Source organism: Callorhinus ursinus, unplaced genomic scaffold (genome assembly GCF_003265705.2).
Source record: "Callorhinus ursinus isolate GAN/ISIS: 27379988/994484 unplaced genomic scaffold, GSC_fseal_2.0 scaffold5, whole genome shotgun sequence".
Classification (NCBI taxonomy): domain Eukaryota; kingdom Metazoa; phylum Chordata; class Mammalia; order Carnivora; family Otariidae; genus Callorhinus; species Callorhinus ursinus.
Window position 1 is genome coordinate 18,282,289 of NW_027397067.1, and position 19,654 is coordinate 18,301,942.

The following is a 19,654-nucleotide window of genomic DNA, read 5'->3' on the forward strand; positions in this document are numbered from 1 at the left end:
TCTCACAAATAAAATAAAATATAATTAAAAGAAAAAGAAACTGGAAAGAAATACAGAATAGGAACTTGGTAGGGTCTTTGCAAAAAAAAATAATTGACAGTTGTGCCTGGGGCTTTGGTATTTTTTTCAATCATTTTGATAAACATTTATTAAGCACTTAATATGGGTTAGGTGCTGTGTTGGATGGGGGGATTTAGAGTGATGTGAACAAAGCAGACATCATCCCTGCCCTCATGTACCTTATATTTCTGAGGAAATTTCTCCCATTAGCATTTTATTGTAGACAATGGACACTAATCCAAATGGCCTAAAGGGGTTATTGCTCCTTTTAAAGTTTCCCGAATTAAAGCCAAGAATTAGCTTAACACAGAGAAAATATAGTGTCAGAGTATATCCAAACAAACATAATCTTGTCTGATATAAATTATAGTATAACTTCCATTTATATAACCAATTAAATTATGAGTGAAAAAGATTTCACTGTTGAAGTTTTGAAATAAGGTATTTGCATAGTTAAATCTTGCTATCTTGTTAAAAAAAACCTCATATTCCAAAGACCTGGAATTATACAAAAGTATTATCTTTGAAATTATTTTCCAACATACACTTTCAAATCTAGTTTGCTACACTATAGAATATTTCAGGGGGACATATATATTTAGCACATATATTTAACAAGCATGATGGTATATTTTATAGAGACTTAGTTTTAATAATTGTAACATCAAAAGCAGGAAATTAAAATGAAAACACAATATACTAATCAAAGTACAGTTAAATAAGTATGATCAAAATATAGTTAATAAGAATGTATTTTTGACACCTATTTTCAAACTACATTGTTAATTATGTAAAAATAGGAAATAATTTCAGAATTCTTACAATTTCATCTATATTTTTGTCTGAAAAATTTATATGAGTTATTTTCTTCAGGTATTGTGAAGTGGTTTCTTCTTTTCGGGGTTTAAGATTGCTATTTTTGGCAATTAGATCCAAGGTTAGTCGAACCATGATTTCTCTCTAAATCAAACTCTCATCAGTAGCTCGGTTCTAATACCATGTCAAAAGTAGGTTTAGGCATTGTTTTATGCCCAACTTTCTAAAAATAAAAGAAAAAAAGGAATATTATGTACATGGTAATTTAGGAAAAATTATTTTGACTTTTTAATTTTCTTATATAAAACTATGCGATAAGCTACTTCAGAGACATTTTTAAAGGCACTTAGGTATTTTCTAAGTTTATAGACTTAATTCTTTTTATAAAAAGATATAAAACATCAAAATTAATTAAATATACAATGCTCATTCACTTCTACTTTTAAATCTTTTCCTCTCCCTAGTACTGAGTTGTTACTGTTGGCATCTTTTAAAGGATTTTTTTTTCCTCTCAAGAAATATCATCTGATGTTCTCATGTGAAGACACTAAGGCCCAGAGATTTGTCCCAAACTACTTAAGGTAGTGGTAGTTGGGAATGAGACCAGGTCTTCTGGCTCCTTTTTTCATAGTACCCATGGTGATCATATTTTCTAAACCCTCAAAACAGAACACATTGTGGAAAAACCTTGAGTATGTACATAGGACAAGGGTGCAAAATACTTGAAAGTGGAGTAGGCTTTGAAATTTTATGTTACTACAACTGTAATCCACAAAGAGGCAACATAAGGCAGTGTTTTTGAGTCCAGACTGCCTGGGTTCAGATTTTGGCTCCACTGCCCCCTGATTAGGCAATCTTGGGCAGGGTACATCAGTTTCTTTTTTTTCCCCACGTACCCCCATTCACAGTACAGACCAGGCAAAGGGCCTGGGCTGAGGTGTATTTGGTAGATTTACTCTGCTTTCTCTTTCTGTACGGTCCATGTAAGAACACAGCCTGTGGTAAGCACCAGGACGCTACGTTACCTCTGTTTCTTACACAGTTAGGTTAATAATGGTACCTACTTCCAAGGGATATTGTGAAGATTACATAAGATAATCATGTATAGAATATTCTGCATGGTGCCTGGTACACAGGTCAATAAATGTTTGCTATCACCAATCATTATTTTATTGTTTTGTTCACAGATAAGGTGAATACTATTTACTTCACTGTTTCACCTGGAATACATTAGGGCTATTAAATAAGGGGAACATACTATTAATTAAATTAAATAATTAATAAAATATTGCTTTATGTAAGAGATCCATATGTGGTCCATAAGTTTAAAGTAACCCATTTTTTTCAATCATCCAGAAAGTATAGCTATTTAAGTGATAAACATCCCAGTTTTGTAAAACGTACTGTATTTTTAAAGTTTAGTTTAAAATTGAGCATTATTTTCATGTATCTGGAATTTCACCAACCAAACACCTCAATTTGCATCATATTCTGGACATGGAATCAGTGCTTCTGAAGAAAAATGAATTTAGTAGAAGATGGATTCCAATTTGTATTCTCATACAATGACATATAACTACCCAGGCTATATTATATAAAATGCCCACAATAAAATATTCAAAGATATGGCCTGTATCCTTATATACTTCAGAATGCAAAATTAATCTATAGAATAAAATTATGAAATCTTTGTAGATTTTTGAAATTTGCATGAATTCATTTTATAACAAAAATTTAAGATTATTGTTTATAGATCAAATTTCAAACATGACAGTAATATTCTGAACAAAGTTTCTAATAAAGTAAAAAAACCTTTTCTTAATATTGCCTTAAAAAAATTTCATGATGGGGGCGCCTGGATGATTCAGTCATTAAGCCTCTGCCTTCGGCTCAGGTCATGATCCCAGGGTCCTGGAATTGAGCCCCGCATTGGGCTCCCTGCTCCACGGGAAGGCTGCTGCTTCTCCCTCTCCCACTCTCCCTGCTTGTATTCCCTCTCTGGCTGTCTCTCTCTCTGTCAAATAAATAAATAATTTAAAAAAATCTTAAAAAAAATTTCATGATGAAAGTGTAAAGAATAACACCACACTCATGGATCTACAAACCCCCTTAAAATATAAAACATTATAAATACATTTGGAACCCTTCTATACCTTTCTCCCTATTCTTTTATTTTTAGAGTTTAGAGTTAGATGTCTCTTATTTTTAGAGTTTAGAGTTAGATTCATGTCTTTATACTTTTACTACAGGTGCATGTATACCTAAACAATATATAGTACTTTTTAAAATATATTTTTACAGTCATAAATGGTACTATTCTGGTTCCAGCTTTTTTACTTAATGTTTTGTTTGTGAGAATCATCAGAGTTGATATGTATAGCTCTAGAATATTTGTATTGGGTGTAACATTCTATTGTAAGGAATTTATTTCTTGTGATGATAGATCTTTGGGTGTTGTTTTTTTCTTCTTTTGCAATGTTGCTTTCATGATTCTTATATACATGTCATTTTTAGCACATGTGCAAGAGTTTCTTTAGGGTTCAAAACTGGGAGTGCTATTTCTGGGTTGCACATTTTCAGCTTTACTATTAATTGCCAAATTGTTCTCCAGAGGAGTTTTACTGGTGCAGTTAAGAGAGTTCTTACTGGGGCGCCTGGGTGGCTCAGTCGTTAAGCACCTGCCTTCAGCTCAGGTCATGATCCCAGGGTCCTGGGATCAAGCCCCGCAACGGGTTCCCTGTTCGGGCTCCCTGTTCGATGGGGAGCCTGCTTCTCCCTCTCCCACTCCCCCTGCTTGTGTTCCCTCTCTCGCTGTCTTTTTCTGTCAAATAAATAAAATCTTAAAAAAAAAAAAGTTCTTACTGCTTTACAATGCAGTCTATACCAGTGTCAGCACTTTATAACGGCTGTCCTTTTGCCAATCTGATGGGTGTGAAGTGATATCTCATTATTTCTGTTTTTCCTCAGATCTTTTTATATGTAAAAATAAAGCAAAAAAGAGATTTGAAAACAGCCAGATCAGTAGTCTTATCTCCTCCTTGTGTTTTAATTTGCATTCTGTAATTACTAGAGATTGAGGGTCTTTTCCTGTTTATTGCCATGTGGAGTTCCTTTTCTGTTAATTGTGGTTTCTTATATTTTGCCCATTTTTGCTTGTGGGTTGTGTTTTTATAAGTAATTTTTAGATACTGTATTTTTAACAGATACCAATATTTCATTGATTATATATTTAGCAAATATCTATTCCCCGATTAGTTTGTCTTTTCTCTTTTTCGTTTGTGTTTAATGGCATCTTCTAAATAATGGAAGCTATATATATATATTTTTAAAGATTTTATTTATTTATTTTAACAGAGAGAGAGAGAGCACAAGTAGAGAGGCAGGCAGAGGGAGAGGGAGAAGCAGGCTCCCCGCTGAGCAGGGAGCCCGATGGGGGACTCTATCCCAGGACCCTGGGATCATGACCTGAGCTGAAGGCAGCCGCTTAATTGACTGAGCCACCCAGGCGCCCCTGGAAGCTATATATTTTTAATGTGGTCAAATGTATCATTTTTTTGCTTATGTTTTATGTTTTTTGTGGCTTATTTAGTAACTCCTTCCCTATCCACATTTTAAGAGAAAGACCTTTTTCTTTTTCTTGTAGACATGTTTAGGTTTTGCTTTGCACACTTTGTCTGCATTGCTGTGATCTGAAGCAGCAATCAGTGGTCAGAGGACAGATCCTTGATATTTGGTGGCTAGTGTGCATTTTGCCCATTTTGGCTTCTGCAAGCTGTGTGTATAAGGTGCTCCAGAAACCCCTGCGTAGCTTTCTGCTCTGGGGTCGGGTGTAGGGGATGAATAGTTGCTCTAGAGCTGAAACTGACCAAAATTTATTGAGGTTTATTGTCTAAGTCTTTCCCTGGAAGTTGTTAGCCTTCAGTAGACTCCAGGTTCTAAAGTATTTACACCAGACAGATTCTGTCAGTGCAGTTGTTGTGTAGGTGGGGAAACAGATGCTTCCTACTCTGGCATATTCCCAGAATCCTCTCCTCAACTCTTTCATATACATTTTATTATTTTTTATTTTATTATATTATGTTAATCACCATACAGTACATCATTAGTTTTTGATGTAGTGTTCCGTGATTCATTGTTTGCGTATAACACCCAGTGCTCCATTCAGTATGTGCCGTCCTTAACACCCATCACCAGGCTAACCCATCCCCCCACACCCCTCCCCTCTAGAACCCTCAGTTTGTTTCTCAGAGTCCATCGTCTCTCATGGTTCGTCTCCCCCTCCGACTTACTCCTCTTCATTCTTCCCTTCCTACTATCGTCTTTTTTTTTTTTTTAAACATATAATGTATTATTTGTTTCAGAGGTACAGGTTTGTGATACAACAGTCTTACACATACATTTTAAAAGTAACTTGTCATGTTCCATGAAAAATCCTGTCAGGATTTTGTTCGGAATTGCACTGAATTTATAAACAATTTGTGAAGCACCAACGCATCTCTAATATTGAGTCTTCTTTTCCATCACTATGGTAGGCCTCTCTATTTTAGGAGTGCTTCTTTAATGATTTTCAATAGTTTTATAGTTTTCTTGTAATTAAGGCCATGCAAAATTTTTTTGGTCATTTTCAGGAATCATATATCTTTATTGATACTGCAAGTGACATTTTTTAGGAATTACATTCACTGGAGCTAGTGTGTAGAAATGCAATATATTAAAAAATATTTGGGGGTGCCTGGGTGGCTCAGTCGTTAAGCGTCTGCCTTTGGCTCAGGTCATGATCCCAGGGTCCTGGGATAGAGTCCCACATCGGGCTCCCTGCTCCGCGGGAAGCCTGCTTCTCCCTCTCCCACCCCCCCTGCTTGTGTTCCCTCTCTCGCTGTGTCTCTCTCTGTCAAATAAATAAAATCTTTAAAAAATAAAAAAATAAATATTTGAGATATTTAAAATATTTTTAAAATATGATTTTACTATTTTAAAATTTTAGAACTTTTTCTGGAAATTTCAGATATCATTTTTACACTGATAACTGGTGAAAATGCACATCTTAAAGTGGTTATATACCCCAGGATTTCTTTCTTACAGTGGAGGCAGGTAACTGCTGTACAGGTGGCCATGCACGAGCAAACCTGTGCTATGAAGGGGGTGATGCCCTGTGGGGGTGATTTTTACCCGTGGGAGACAGGAGCCACAAATTATTTATTCTCCCTTCTTTCCCCCATAGACTTTTAGGAGACAGAGCCATTTCAAAAGGTCTCAATGAAAACAGCTCTGGTCTTCTGGGTTATATACTGAGCTATATTTGTTATCCTTCCATCTCTCTCTCATTCCTTTTTTCCTTCTCTCCTGCTTCCCTGAGATTACAACCCCCCAAAAAGTGTTATTATATGAGTCTTTGCTTCAGGCTCTGTTTTCTAAACTGGGTTAAAACAGATAAATTTTGGATCATCTGAATCCTCATGAATGACCATGCTATGGTCCATTCAAAAATGGATTTTGTCTCTAGGTTCCAGTACAGTATAGAAATAAATTTAATTCTCTAAGATTATTAGAAAAGCAAAGGGGCAGATGTAGTATATAAATGAAATATTTATCAAGGAGAGGCCAATGGACCTCATCAACAAGCTACAGGAAAACTTTCCAGGGGCTTTTCGAATATGGAAAGGGAGATAATTGAATCAACCTATAACCCACAGTAAGAGACTTCACTGAAAAGAACCTGCATTGTAGCAGTCAAATCCACAAGAGAGGATTTAGTTTCATCAAAACACCACCATTCATCTTGTTAATGTAATATTAATTTAAACTTTATTGGTATTGTAGTTTGTTTTAGAGATACTGTAAACTTCGGGTATTTAAATTGAACCTAGTTTGGGTTTGGACACATTTTAGAACATTATAATAAAAATAATTATGTCAACACTTATGGGGTGTCCTTGCTTTTCTTTAAAAAGAGGTTCATTATTTTCTAAAGTTTGAGAAACAGCTTTTTCATAATTTTTCACTACTAGATAACTGTTATTTCAGGATTCCTCTTGCCTAGGATATCTCTGTCTCTCCGGATTGCCAGTGGGGGACAGCTTAGAGCTGCTTTACAGGCTCTGGGAATCCATTTTAGTGGACCCTTTGCCTTAATTTATCTCTTGGGGCTCCCACAGGCTACAGGCGTGGATGTTTCCGAATTTAGTTTGTATATTTCCCTTAGCGAGCCCCAGGCTCACTGGCTTCCCAGTGCTCTAAATCGCCCGTCTGGCTCTCAGGCTTTCCTTTTCAAACTCAGATCCGTTGTCACAGATCCCGCTCCCTCTGCTCGGCGGCCACCCCTCCACCCGTGTCTCTCTCTTCTGGAGCTGTTTCCCAAACTTGCCTGATTCTAGCTATTTGTTTAAAATACAAAAACTTCCAGAATGATTTTCTGGAAATTCTAGATGTCTAGAGATAAGGCTTAGGAATTTTCATTTTAACCAGTGACCCAAGAAAGTCTTACTGGCAGGCAAGTTTGAGAGACGTGGCTCTAGGGTCTCCTCAGTCCCCACGCTTCTTCCCTGAAGGCACCTCACCACTTGCGGGATGAGCCGAGTCTGGAAGTCAAGTTTGTAAATTTCTTTGGCGCAAGGTTCCTCAGCGGCCCGGGGGCGGTTGCCGAGTGACCAGACGCTCTAGTCGGGGCCACGGTTTCCGGGAAATCTCGCGATGTCTCCGGAAGCGCCTTCCGCTGTGGCCTGGCGCAGGTCACTGTGACGCGGAGGCGGGGGGTTGATGGTCCCTAGACAGGGTCCGAATGGAGCCAGTTAGCTTGGTGAAGCCGTGAGGCGTCGGTCATATTAGCGTTTTAGTGAACCAAACAGTAGCCAAAACTGTTTTTGGCAGGGCATGATTTCCCCCTACCGGATTATCCTTCTGTCAGCTTTGAATGTTTCAGTGCCCAGTAGCAGACCAGGGAATTGAACCAAAGTACAGCCCATACTCCACCCTTTACTCGGGTAAAATCTAAAGCCCTTAGGGTAATATTCCAGTTCGTTCATCACGATCAGCTTCACTGCTTGCTTCTTGCCCTCTATTCTCCAGTATTCCAGTCTCACACTTGGCCCAATATGCCCTGTTTTAATAGGACACACCTCATTTCCTCAATTTTTATTTTCCCATTTGAGTTTCAAGGACCCAGCTTGGGATTAGCACATCCTTTCTGAAGATTTCCTATGTACTCAGTCTTGTTAAGTGGTGGTCTTTTCTGCCCCCCAAACAACTAGGATATATTAAATTCTTTAGCAAAGCACTTAACACATTACTATGTATTTGTTACTCACCCATTGTCTGCAATAAGATGGTAAATTATTTGAGGTCAAGGATTATGTCTTTAACTTCTCTATTCTCTGGCCCTAGCCAAGTGCCTTGTACATTAGCAGTCACTCCATAAATGTTTGTAAAATGAATAATTTATAAATGAAGGAGAACAACAATAGAGCAAGGAACTGACATTTACAGTGGAAAGACGGGCTCATTAAGGATTTGGTGAATTGAGCAATCTGGATGTAAGGGACAGTGCAAGCTGGAAAACAGTAACAGTTGTGATTTTAGTGGGAAAGCGGGGAGGGGGAGAGGATGAGGGATGGGGTTGGGTATAGGCAATAGTGGAAAGTTGTCATTGCTGTTCCTTGAGCAAAGAAACATCAGAATAGAAGACTGTTAGAGTTGCAAGGCAGCTTAGAGCCCATATGACAGTCCAACTTGTCATTTTGCAAATAAGGAAAATTCGAGGCCTAGAGGAAGGAAAGAAATATGTGAAGGTCACATCTGAGGTGGCAGAGAGGGAATTTACCCTTGGGCTCCTGATTTCAGGCTCAAGTCCCCTTTCCTTGTACCTCACCGACTGTTAAAGTAAGAAGAGCCTAGTAGGAAAGATGGGGGGATACAGACAGATGAACCCTTACCTCATTCAGAACATTGTTGCTAAAATCCAGTTGTGAGGGAATTTTGGCCTGGATTAGGTTGAAGGCAAAGGGGGTGGCAAGGAATGAACAAATTTAGGAGGCATCTTGAAACATGGTTTAATAGAAATTGATAGGATAAAAAGGGAAGAAGAAGTTGAAGATAATTCCTGGGTGTTAGCTAGAATAAAGGAATGATAGTGGAGAAAGAGGAGAGGTGGCAAGTAATTTGAGGGGAAGTGGATGAGTTTGGTTTATACATGTTAAGTGTGGAGTGAGATAGGTTTAATAGTTTCCAGAATAGAAGTAATCCTTGAAACCATGCGGTCATAAATGGTAGTGAGGGAGAAAGTAGGGAAAAGAGAAATAAGTCAATAACTATGCCAACTAGTTTAGATGGAAGAGGGAAGCAGAGTTGGTTAACGTGTCAGAGGCAGAGTCATCAGAGATGAGATTTGTTTTGAGAACAAATAATAATTCAGTGATTCAGAAACTAATAAGTTAGATTCAGATACTAGGGTAAGAGTTTGAGGAGGAGGGGTACCTAAAGAATAAAAAGCTATAAAAGGATACAAGAAAGTAAAAGAATGATTAAAATAATATGACTAAAATACTAGGGCACAAATCAGATGCCCCTTTTACTTGTTTTGTAGGTCATTTATTTAGGAACCAAATAAATTTGGTCATTTATTTGGGTCATTTATTGGGAATGTAAGCAGGGCTGTTCTCTGTTCTGTGTAGCACTCACTTGCTGCTAAGATTACTTTGCTGGAAACATGTTTAGCAATACTTCATTAAAAATCAGTTGCTCTGTTAATCATTGTTTTGTAACAGTTTCATATATCATTATAAAAAATATGATCTCATTTGTGGTAAAATTGTATACACATTTAAATGTCTAAAAGGATATATATCTGCATCTATGCATGTAAAGATTTAGATGTAGATCTATGTAGATCTATACCTCTATACCAAAATATGTAATAATGGTTATTTCTTGATGGTAGGATTATGACTGTTTCTTTTTTTTTTCAGTAATCAGGGTTTAAAAAATGATAAAATTATTATTCTGAAAGTTCATTTTGGATTCTGACCTTCATGAAATTGGAAATCTCTTTGTGACTGCTAATATTTAATTAATTGATCTTTTAAAAATCACCAAATTATTAGTTTTTTTTAAAAGGCAAAAAGTTAAGCTTAAGGGAAAGTATTTTCTCATTAAGATGTGAAATATAATTCCTGTCTAGTGGCACACAGTGTTAAACAATCATCTGTGTATTTTCCAATGTGGCAGAAATTTGGCAGACTACAAGAAATACTTGTCTTCAGTGACACATTTGTAAGTTCAGTGTAAAGTACTCTAAGATTTACATTTTGACAGATGTTGGTAAATTTGTGTTGTAAAAAAAAAAATGTTGTGAAGTCTTGAGAGTCATTTTAAAAGGCACTTTTGGAAGAATAGTGCTACAAAGCACATTTTAAAGTCTCCACTAGAGTTTCCAAGTAACTTTAGACAGAAACACACTTTTTGTTTCATATATTGTTCTATCTTTGTCAATTAGTATATATTTCCCAACCTTCTAGAGTACATATTATGTAGCCCTGTGTGAGACCCTAAGCAAACTTTTTAAAAATTTTATTATGTTATGTTAATCACTATACATTACATCATTAGTTTTTGATGTAGTGTTCCATGATTCATTGTTTGCGTATAACACCCAGTGCTCCATTCAGTATGTGCCCTCTTTAATACCCATCCTCCCACCCCCCCTCCCCTCTAGAACCCTCAGTTTGTTTCTGAGAGTCCATGATCTCTCATGGTTCGTCTCCCCCTCCGACTTCCCCCCCTTCATTTTTCCCTTCCTGCTATCTTCTTTTTTTTTCTTTAACATATAATATATTATTTGTTTCAGAGGCACAGGTCTGTGATTCAACAGTCTTACAAAATTCACAGTGCTCACCATAGCACATACCCTCCCCAATGTCTGTCACCCAGCCACCCCATCCCTCCCACCCCCCACCACTCCAGCAACCCTCAGTTTGTTCCCTGAGATTAAGAATTCCTCATATCAGTGAGGTCATATGATACATGTCTTTCTCTGATTGACTTATTTCGCTCAGCATGATATTATGCTAAGCAAACATTTTAATGATTACTTTCATTAAGAAACCAACAAATTAGTGTGCCTGGGTGGCTCAGTTGTTAAGCATCTGCCTTCAGCTCAGGTCATGATCCCTGGGTCCTGGGATGGAGCCCTGCATCAGGCTCCCTGCTCTGCAGGAAGCCTGCTTCTCCCTCTCCTACCCCCCTGCTTGTGTCCCCTCTCTGTTGTGTCTCTTTCTGTCAAATAAATAAATAAAATCTTAAAAAAAACCCCAACAAATTAAAGGGCCTAGATATGTATATCATCATATAACTTTATACAGAAAAATTAGCAGTTATTGAAGTTAAATTTTTTTTGTCTTGACCTTATAGATCGGTAAATATTAGTGAGTATGGTAGGCAGACTTCTAAGATGGTCTCAGTGATCTTATCTTATTCATATTCATGCTCTTGTGTGTTCCCTTCTCCTTGAGTATGGACTGGTCTTAGTGACTTTTTCTAACCAATAAAACAAAGCAAAGTTGATGAAATATCATTTCTGCAATTTTGGCTTGCACTCTTTGATAGAGCAGACTGTCATTTAGGAGAGCCCCACATGGTAAGGAACTGAAGATGGCTTCTAGCCAACAATGAGGAACTGAGACCTACCGTTTAAGTTTGGAAGTCAATCCTGCCCCAGTTGAGCTTTTAGATGAAACCTCATCCCTGGCCAATACCTTGATTGCAGCCTTGTGAGAGAACTTGAAGGAGAGAACCTAAATTCCTGACCCATGAAATCTGTGAAATAATAAATGTGTATTGTTTTAAGCCACAAAGTTTTTGGGTAATTTGTTAATGCAGCAATATATAATACAGGAAGCAATGGAAAATTCTCTTAGGGAGGGAAGATTTGCTTAGAAGTTTGGGACATTATTCCCATTTTCATAGGATATTTGGAGAGGAAGCTCAGAAGAAATAAAGTGACTATAGGAAGTTTTAGCCTAGCTAGAATGAAAGCTTTCTTAACAAGTATCCATTTATAGAAACTGTAGTTGTAGAATCAGTACAAAGGAAACCCTTTGTTTATGGATGAGGCAGTTTCCATTCAGGGTACCGCTCCTAATTTCTGTAATCGGGGGATGATTATTTAATTGAGAGCTTCATGGTCTTCTAATACCATGATGTATACAATATGGGCACCAATAATAAATAATTTTTTAAAAACTTAGTAACTGATTTCTTATTTTTAGAAACTGATTTCTGTCATTTATTATACAATATATTCTATAAATGTAAATGATTATTACATAGGTTATATATAAAACAATCCAAGGCATTTCTTCTAATTTCCAGACCTATGTGTGCAAGTGGCTGCTAGACATTCATTTCACCTGGAGATGAATGTCTTAGAGACAATTAAAACTGAAATTGTCAGAAATGGACCCAGTTCTATTCTGTACAAATCTGATCAGCCTCCTCCAGTTTCTATCTAGCCAACAGCCAATGAGGAACTGAGACCTATTGTTTAAGCTTGGAAGCCAGTCCTGCTCACAATCCACCATACTACCCAAAATGGAGCCTGGGAACCATCTCCAGTATTCCCTCACATACTAGTAGTACTCACACAATCAGTCATGAGATTAAGTCCACTTAATCTGAGAAACTACCTTCAAATCCAGCTGTCTCTCCATTGCCGCTTCATTACCTAAGAGTGGATATGAAAGGACTTTGTTAAGTTCTATTATATTTTTAAACTTCTGTTAATTTTAATACACAAAGACTTTTTCTCAAGTTCTATTCTTAAAATTCTAGTATGTTTAATATAAAAAATATCTTTTCTAGAGTGGTTCACTTTCATCCTCCACTACAGGGTCAAATTGTAATAAATATAACATGTATGAGATGTGACTAAATTGAGGGATCTAAGCTGAAAATCATTAAAGTCACATATCATATAGTTAATATATCTTATATTAAAATATTTTCTGAAAAGTATTTTTGTAAACATTGCCACTGGTGGTCTTATTTAAATAATGTTCTATATTTCTGAAACATCTACTGTCTTTAGAGTCTAACACTTTAGTTTGAGTCTATTAGAAAGCATTTCTAAGAAAGGGATTTAACAATTTTAGAATAAATTTAGGTTTCAGGAACAGTTCATTGCTTATGTTTTAGGAATTTTATTTTTATTTTAAAATTTTATTTGTTTATTTATTTATTTATTTATTTATTTATTTATTTATTTATTTATTTTAAGAGAGAGAGAGAGAGAACAAGCAAGCAGGGGAGCAGGGAGAGAGAGAATCCCAAGCAGGCTCTATGCCCAGCACAAAGCCAGATGTAGGGCTTGATCCCCGCCCCGGAGGAAGCCTACTCCAGACTCCATCCCATGACCCCAAGATCATGACCTGAACTGAAAACAAGAGTCGGAGGCTTAATGGACTGGGCCATTCAGGCACCCCATGTTTTAAGGAATTAAAAAAAATTGTCTTTTGAATAAGGGGTGGGGAACCTCTGTTTTCTAATATAGATCCAAGACTTTGCTGAAGCTTATCAAGCCAATTACAAATTCAGCAAAAATTTAATTAGTTGGTGATGACTGAGGCCAATAGTGAAACTCAGCAATGTAACATACTCTATTCTCATGTCTTTCACAAAATTTGTTAAAATCAGTGAAAACATCTTATATATCTGTATACCTTATTTAGTTGCTTATTATTATTATTGTTATTGGGGGCTCCTGTCTGCTTTTTTTGAGGGGAGGGCAGTCAGCTTACTTGAAAAGAACATATCTCCTTAATGCTTGTTTTGGAAAATGGCTGGTGCTTTTTTGCTAGTGTGTGGCCCTTTCCATATTTGTGCAGTAGTGACTCTTCATTGAAGAAAAAATTTTTTTTGCACTTTTTAAAAAAAAATTTTATTTATTTATTTGACAGAGAGATAGAGAGCACAAGTAGGCAGAGGGAGCAGCAGAGGGAGAGGGAGAAGCAGGCTCTTCGCTGAGCAGGGAGCCAGATGTGGGACTCTATCCCAGGACGTTGGGATCATGACCCGAGCCGAAGGCAGACACTCAACCGACTGAGCCACGCACACGCCCCTGCACTTTTGTTTTAAATCTGCTGAGAAGTTTGGGAAAAGATACTCATTTTATAATGACTGCACAGTCAACAAAAGTCAGTTTCCCATACAAAGACATGAACACATTTAGTCTTATCATTCTAAAAACAAATATTGTTAATGTTTGTTAAAAACAAATTGAAATGTCCATTGCATTTATTTCTTCATTGAACAAATATTCACCAAGTACCCATTGTTCAAGCTGCGGAGGATACAGAAGTTAGTTAGACCAAGTCCCCAGGCCTATGGAGCTTACATTCTAGTAAGGGGAGACAGAGAGTGAAAAAGTAAATAAATCAGTGACCAAGATAATTTCAGATTGTGGTATAGTCTGTGAAGGAAATAGAGTGAAACTGGGGTGTAGAAGTGGGGAGGAAGGAGGGAAGGGGAGAGGTGTTTCCTTGAGAGGAGTCGGCAAGGCCTCTCTGCAGAGGCAGAATTGGAGCTGAGATTTGAAGAATGAAGAGCCTAACCAGCCAGGCCTGAGAGCCTGAGAGGAAGTGTTCCAGGCCCAGGAAGCAGCCAGTTTGAGGGCTTGGGGTTGGGGTGGGGGGGAGAATTGGATGAGCATAAGGACCCAGGGGACATTGTGGCTGGATCCTATTCAGGACAGAGGAGAATGGATTGAAAGAAAAACAGGAACCAGATCAGCCCTTAAGCCACAGTGAGAAATTTGGATTTTGACATAAAGCAACATTTAACCCCCCGTAAGGCAGAATGTAAAATTTCCCTTTGTTATTAGGAAAAACTAACTTTATTATATTTAAGAGTTTGAAGGAGAGAACAGTTGCCACTTTATTATAAGCTAAAATTCAAAATCTTGATTGAAATGTAATGTTTTGGGGCACCTGGGTGGCTCAATCATTTAAGCTTCCAACTCTTGGTTTTGGCTCAGGTCATGATCTCAGGGTCCTGAGATAGAATGCCCCCCACCCCCTTGGGCTGGGCTGGGAGCTCAGTGGGGAGTCTGCTTGAAATCCTCTCTCTCCCTCTCCTCCCTCTGCCCCTCCCCCCTTTGTGCATACCTGCTCTTTCCCTCTAAAATAAAAAAATCTTTAAAAAATGTAATGTTCTTGTAATGTGATATTAATATGATATAGTATTATCAAAGATGCTCTTAGAAATCTGGTAGCAAGAGCCTGAAAATGAGAAAATATAATTTCTACTTGTGCTCCAAATTCTCATATTTAATATAGCTTTTGTTTCAGTTTTGCTATTTACTGAAATAGGTAAAGCACTTGTTAATAGCCTATTTTTAGATCTGGGGATAACTATAAGTTCATAGTATTGATGTCTGTCTAAATAAATTACCCTTTCAATAGTTAATAGTTCCTTAGTTTTAAGTGATATAGTATTTTACCTTAAATATTAAGACTATTTAGAATGTTCAAAAATAATCTCCCTTAAAAACTGGTGTTCATGTATAATTCTCACATCAGTGATCTATCAAGTTAACTTTTCTGAGTCTATAGAACACTTCAGATGGTTGTTATTATTCAACCATGGTTGTGTCCTCATAAGATCATAAATTAATTTCTTACTTAGCCTAATTTGTTACTTTATTTAAGCCCCAAATCTTGAGATAATAGCCTCAAGTATACTGGAAACACATGCAAGAAATGATAGATGGATTACATAGGAGTTGAAGTAAAAAATTAAAGCTAAACACATATGGTTTTAAAGGATTTATTTAATATCATAAATACAGTACAGATAATAAATACAAATATATTTAGTACAAATAATAAAGTGAATATGAGGATGGGGTATGAAGTAGCAAATTCTAGGAAAAAAAATGGAACCATTTAAATCAGACATTTAGGGGCGCCTGGGTGGCTCAGTCGCCACCTTTGGCTCAGTCGCCTCAGCCTTTGGCTCAGGTCATGATCCCAGGGTCCTGGGATCAAGCCCTGCATCGGGCTACCTGCTCAGTGGGAAGCCTGCTTCTCCCTCTCCCACTCCTCCTGCTTGTGTTCCCTCTCTTGCTGTGTCTCTCTCTGTCAAATAAATAAATAAAATCTTAAAAAAAAAATCAAACATTTGGAGATGAGCTTTTACCAACTAGTTTTTCAGGAATATAGTTTAAAGTAATAACTATTAATAAACATATTCACAGTTATGTGAAAGATATTTACAGTTCTCTGTAATCTAACATAAAGGTCACAGCTCTATTCTGGACAATGTACTTCTTTATGCATTGCCTCTTAGGTTATGAAAAGTACAACTGTAGTTCATCAAAATGTGCCCCAAGGCACAATACCATTTTACTCATTCATTAGAAAGTTTAGCATAATTGCTTAGTATAATCCAAAGAAAATATGAGTACAGACATCAGGGACTCTCCAATTTGTTAGGCAATTGTTCCATAATTTTTGGCACCAAGATAATCCACATGTTGAAAAAGCAATTAATCATTGGTGCTAGTTATCAAGCTATGATTTTAGCCATTTCCTCCAAAATTTGACCCCAAATGACAGAGTTCCTTATTTTATTTTTGTAATATTCTGACTTCTGAGATCAAAAGTTTAAATATGCCAGTTTGGTTATAGTTGACTTGAACTTTGTGTTCCTAGTTTTCTAAAGTAAGTGGATCATAACTTTGTATATACAAAGATAGATGTTATTTCTTCCACTAATATTTGGATAAAAGGTTTAGAAACCTTTAGAAACTTACAGACTGATTACCTCAGAAGAAGTTAATTGAAATCCTTAAACTAGCATTTTTGCCCCAAGAAGGTATTTATTTGCTCTTGGAACTTGTGTCAAAAACAGGACAAAACAAGAGAACACACAATTAGATTTTCAATTTTCTAACAAATATTTTGCAAACACAATTACATAGATACATCAGTTATTAAACAGTGAATGAAATAAATACCTCATAATTTGAACGTAATTATCTTTTACTTATTTTATTTCATAAGGATGAGTAAAAATAAGAGTTGTCACTTTGTATAGTATATTTTCCTATCCTCAAAAACAAACAAACAAAAAAACATAAAAACACTGAGCCAAACATCCCCTGCTCTCACATTGCTCACTGATGTATGTCTTTGGTATTTATAGTTAAAACAATCCAGAAATATAGAAAGAAACCTTGGAAATTCAACAGTCTTGTTCAGTTCAGTTTTTTCAGCTACATGTGGATACAGTGCAGACTTAGCAATATAAATGAACTCCTCTCTGCACGCATGACTTATGCATCTGTACCTCATCACTCATAGAACGGTTTTTGGAAACTCTGAACCTCTGCAATATGCAGCAGCCCAACTCCCAGTTTCTGTGATTCATTGTATAGTTACTTATGCTATTGCTCTTCTGTGTTTATTTTCAATATAGCTGCACTGTTGGGCAGTTTATTATTATATTGTGCAATGCAGTGATTTTTCAAAATCCTGAATACCAGGTAGTCATACTAATTTTTGACAACAATCTTCAGACTTGATCCCTCAAATGGAGGACATGATGTTTGGTCTCAGAGCTTATTTTCCCAATTCAGAAACAAATGGAGCACAAACGGTTTTTCTTCCCATTGGTTCTTTGTTCTTGGTAGTAGTGCTGATTTCAAAATAACAACTTGTATGGTGTTTTATTGTTAGTCAATAAATAAAACTGTAGAATGAAGTACTCAGTTCATAACTGGACAGTGTAACCAAAAAATTGTAGTAATGCATAAATTCTCAATAATATACATAGAAAGTACTGTTGAATTGTTTGTAACAAAGACCTTGAGATACTAAAACAATCTAGAAAATTTGGAAAACGCTTGCTTCTGGGATCTTTCTGTATGTACCCTTAAAGGGTCCCAATCCCCATTCCATATGCACTGACTCCTTTATCTCTGTTTCAGCCTGTGCTTCTGGCTCCAGTCTTATTATTTGGACACTGGGATTAAGTTTTTGATGACAAGTGACATTTCCTGTATATTATCACCAAAGAGCTTGGAGAAATTATTTCTGAAAAAACATTGAAACTGAACAAAAAACACACTTTACTTAGAAAATGCTCTTTTCAGCTCCTAAGTAGCTCAAAAGTGTAAGATAATACTTTGCGGGAAAAGACAACCCCAGTTCACAACTTAGTTTCTGAATGATGGCTGCAATTGAACCCTGATTTCCTAAAAGCTCATTAATATAAATTGGAGCACTTATATCAAAAGTGATCATGACAATACAATTTAAAGATATACTTTAAAAATATTTGTAAAGGATCTTGCTTTTTAATAAAGCAGGTACATTTACAACAAAATGCAAATGCTCCTTCCTGAGTCATTTTTGCCTGGGCTGCACCACTGAGTACAGGGAACGTTATTGGTTGCCTCTGTAGTATCTTTTTAATCTTAGTGTGTAGTAGTTATGCATTTTGGGGATTATTGACCCCATTCCTACCTCCAGGCATGGCCCTTAATTGATCTAAACTAGTCCCTATGTATAATCTCAGAGGTGGGCTCATTCATAATCCATTAGACCAGTGTGAAGTTTGAACCTTCCTCTGACAGCTCTTTACCCCTAACTGGATGGTGTGGTGTGCAGCCAGTTTGGGGGAATACAGCTTTAGATTTAGGCCAACATGTGGAGGGCAGAGCTGAGAACCGTGACAGGAAGCTTAATCCAGCTGTGCCTAAACCAAATATGATTCTGGACTCTGGAGTGAGGTGAGCCAACAAATTTTTGTTCTTTAAGCAACTGTTGCTATGTGTATATGTGTGTTACCTCCAATCAATACATCATTACCAAAATGTGGAGACTTCTCAAAACGAGTCCAATGAAGTTAGGACTGAAACGCTTTCTTTTCCTAGTAATTCTGTTGTTATCATAGGCATTTTCCATCACACCAAAGTGTCTTAAATTGTTTAGGTAATGAATGTCAAATTAAATGTGGATAATTGTATTTAAGTCTTAGAATGAAAACTGCTAGTATATTTTCATGGTGACTCCAATGGCTCCTTACTCTTTCATGTCAAAAACTTTAACCCCTCAATCCTGTATGTGAATGAAACCTGTATGTGCTGAAAAGACTATGGCAGTAAATAGATTTTGGCTGCTCATAGGGGGGCAGTCATTTTTTTTAAAAGGGTATAAAAATGGAGGTAAGTTTGAACCATCTGAAATTGGGGGTGCCTACTTTTATTTAAATAGTTACAAAATGAGGGGCTCCTGGCTGGCTTGGTTGGTAAAGCATGATTCTTGATCTCAGGGACATGAGTTCAAGCCCCACATTGGGTGTAGATGTTACTTAAAAAAAAATTTTTTTAAAGTTTACAAAACGAGACCAAAATGCTAATATATTGTCGACTGTCGAAGAATGTATTTGGATACTAATGTTAATGGGCTTCCTCATCTTACCGAAGACCATCTCATTGCTAAATCTAATGGAAAACTTTTAGGCTTTGTTTTCCTTGACCTCTTGGCAGCATGTCAAGTCACTGGTAAATTACTTCTTAAAGTTTCTTCTCTGCTCCTGTGGTCTCTTCCTCTGCCAATTTTTGTATTTGATGTTTCCATGATTTGTCTTGTCTTTTCACTATTTTCTACAAGTCATTTCATTTGCTTTCAGCCAGCCCTCACCCCCAGATCTCTTAAGAGTGCTCTTAGAAACATCACTTTCTGCTGTTTAAAACTCTTTTAACTCCGCAGGCGCTTGGGTGGCTCAG

The 19,654-nt window shown here is 36.8% G+C and overlaps 2 protein-coding genes and 1 non-coding gene across 7 annotated transcripts in view; 1 reads left to right on the forward strand and 2 right to left on the reverse strand.

The window, feature by feature from the left end:
* PPP1R42 (protein phosphatase 1 regulatory subunit 42) overlaps positions 1–7,535 on the reverse strand; it is a 64,499-nt gene extending 56,964 nt beyond the window's left edge. Inside the window, exons 1-2 of one of the 2 annotated variants that reach the window (XM_025870695.2) lie at positions 7,361–7,535; positions 883–1,099 (exon numbers count right to left, since the gene is read on the reverse strand). In XM_025870695.2, coding sequence (XP_025726480.1) covers positions 883–1,011 — 129 coding nt within the window. In that variant the 5' untranslated portion in view covers positions 1,012–1,099; positions 7,361–7,535. The remainder of the gene's footprint in view (positions 1–882; positions 1,100–7,360) is intronic. The other variant, XM_025870696.2, reaches the window with a different exon arrangement.
* LOC112823748 (small nucleolar RNA SNORA51) lies at positions 1,765–1,894 on the reverse strand. Its single transcript, XR_003208119.2, has one exon. It is a non-coding gene; the product is annotated as a small nucleolar RNA SNORA51 (small nucleolar RNA).
* Positions 7,536–18,533: 10,998 nt separating the features above from the next.
* Positions 18,534–19,654, forward strand: part of CSPP1 (centrosome and spindle pole associated protein 1) — a 189,622-nt gene continuing 188,501 nt past the window's right edge. Inside the window, exon 1 of one of the 4 annotated variants that reach the window (XM_073892852.1) lies at positions 18,534–18,655. In XM_073892852.1, the coding sequence (XP_073748953.1) occupies positions 18,633–18,655 (23 nt within the window). In that variant the 5' untranslated portion in view covers positions 18,534–18,632. The remainder of the gene's footprint in view (positions 18,656–19,654) is intronic. The other 3 variants (XM_073892853.1, XM_073892856.1, XM_073892854.1) reach the window with 3 other exon arrangements.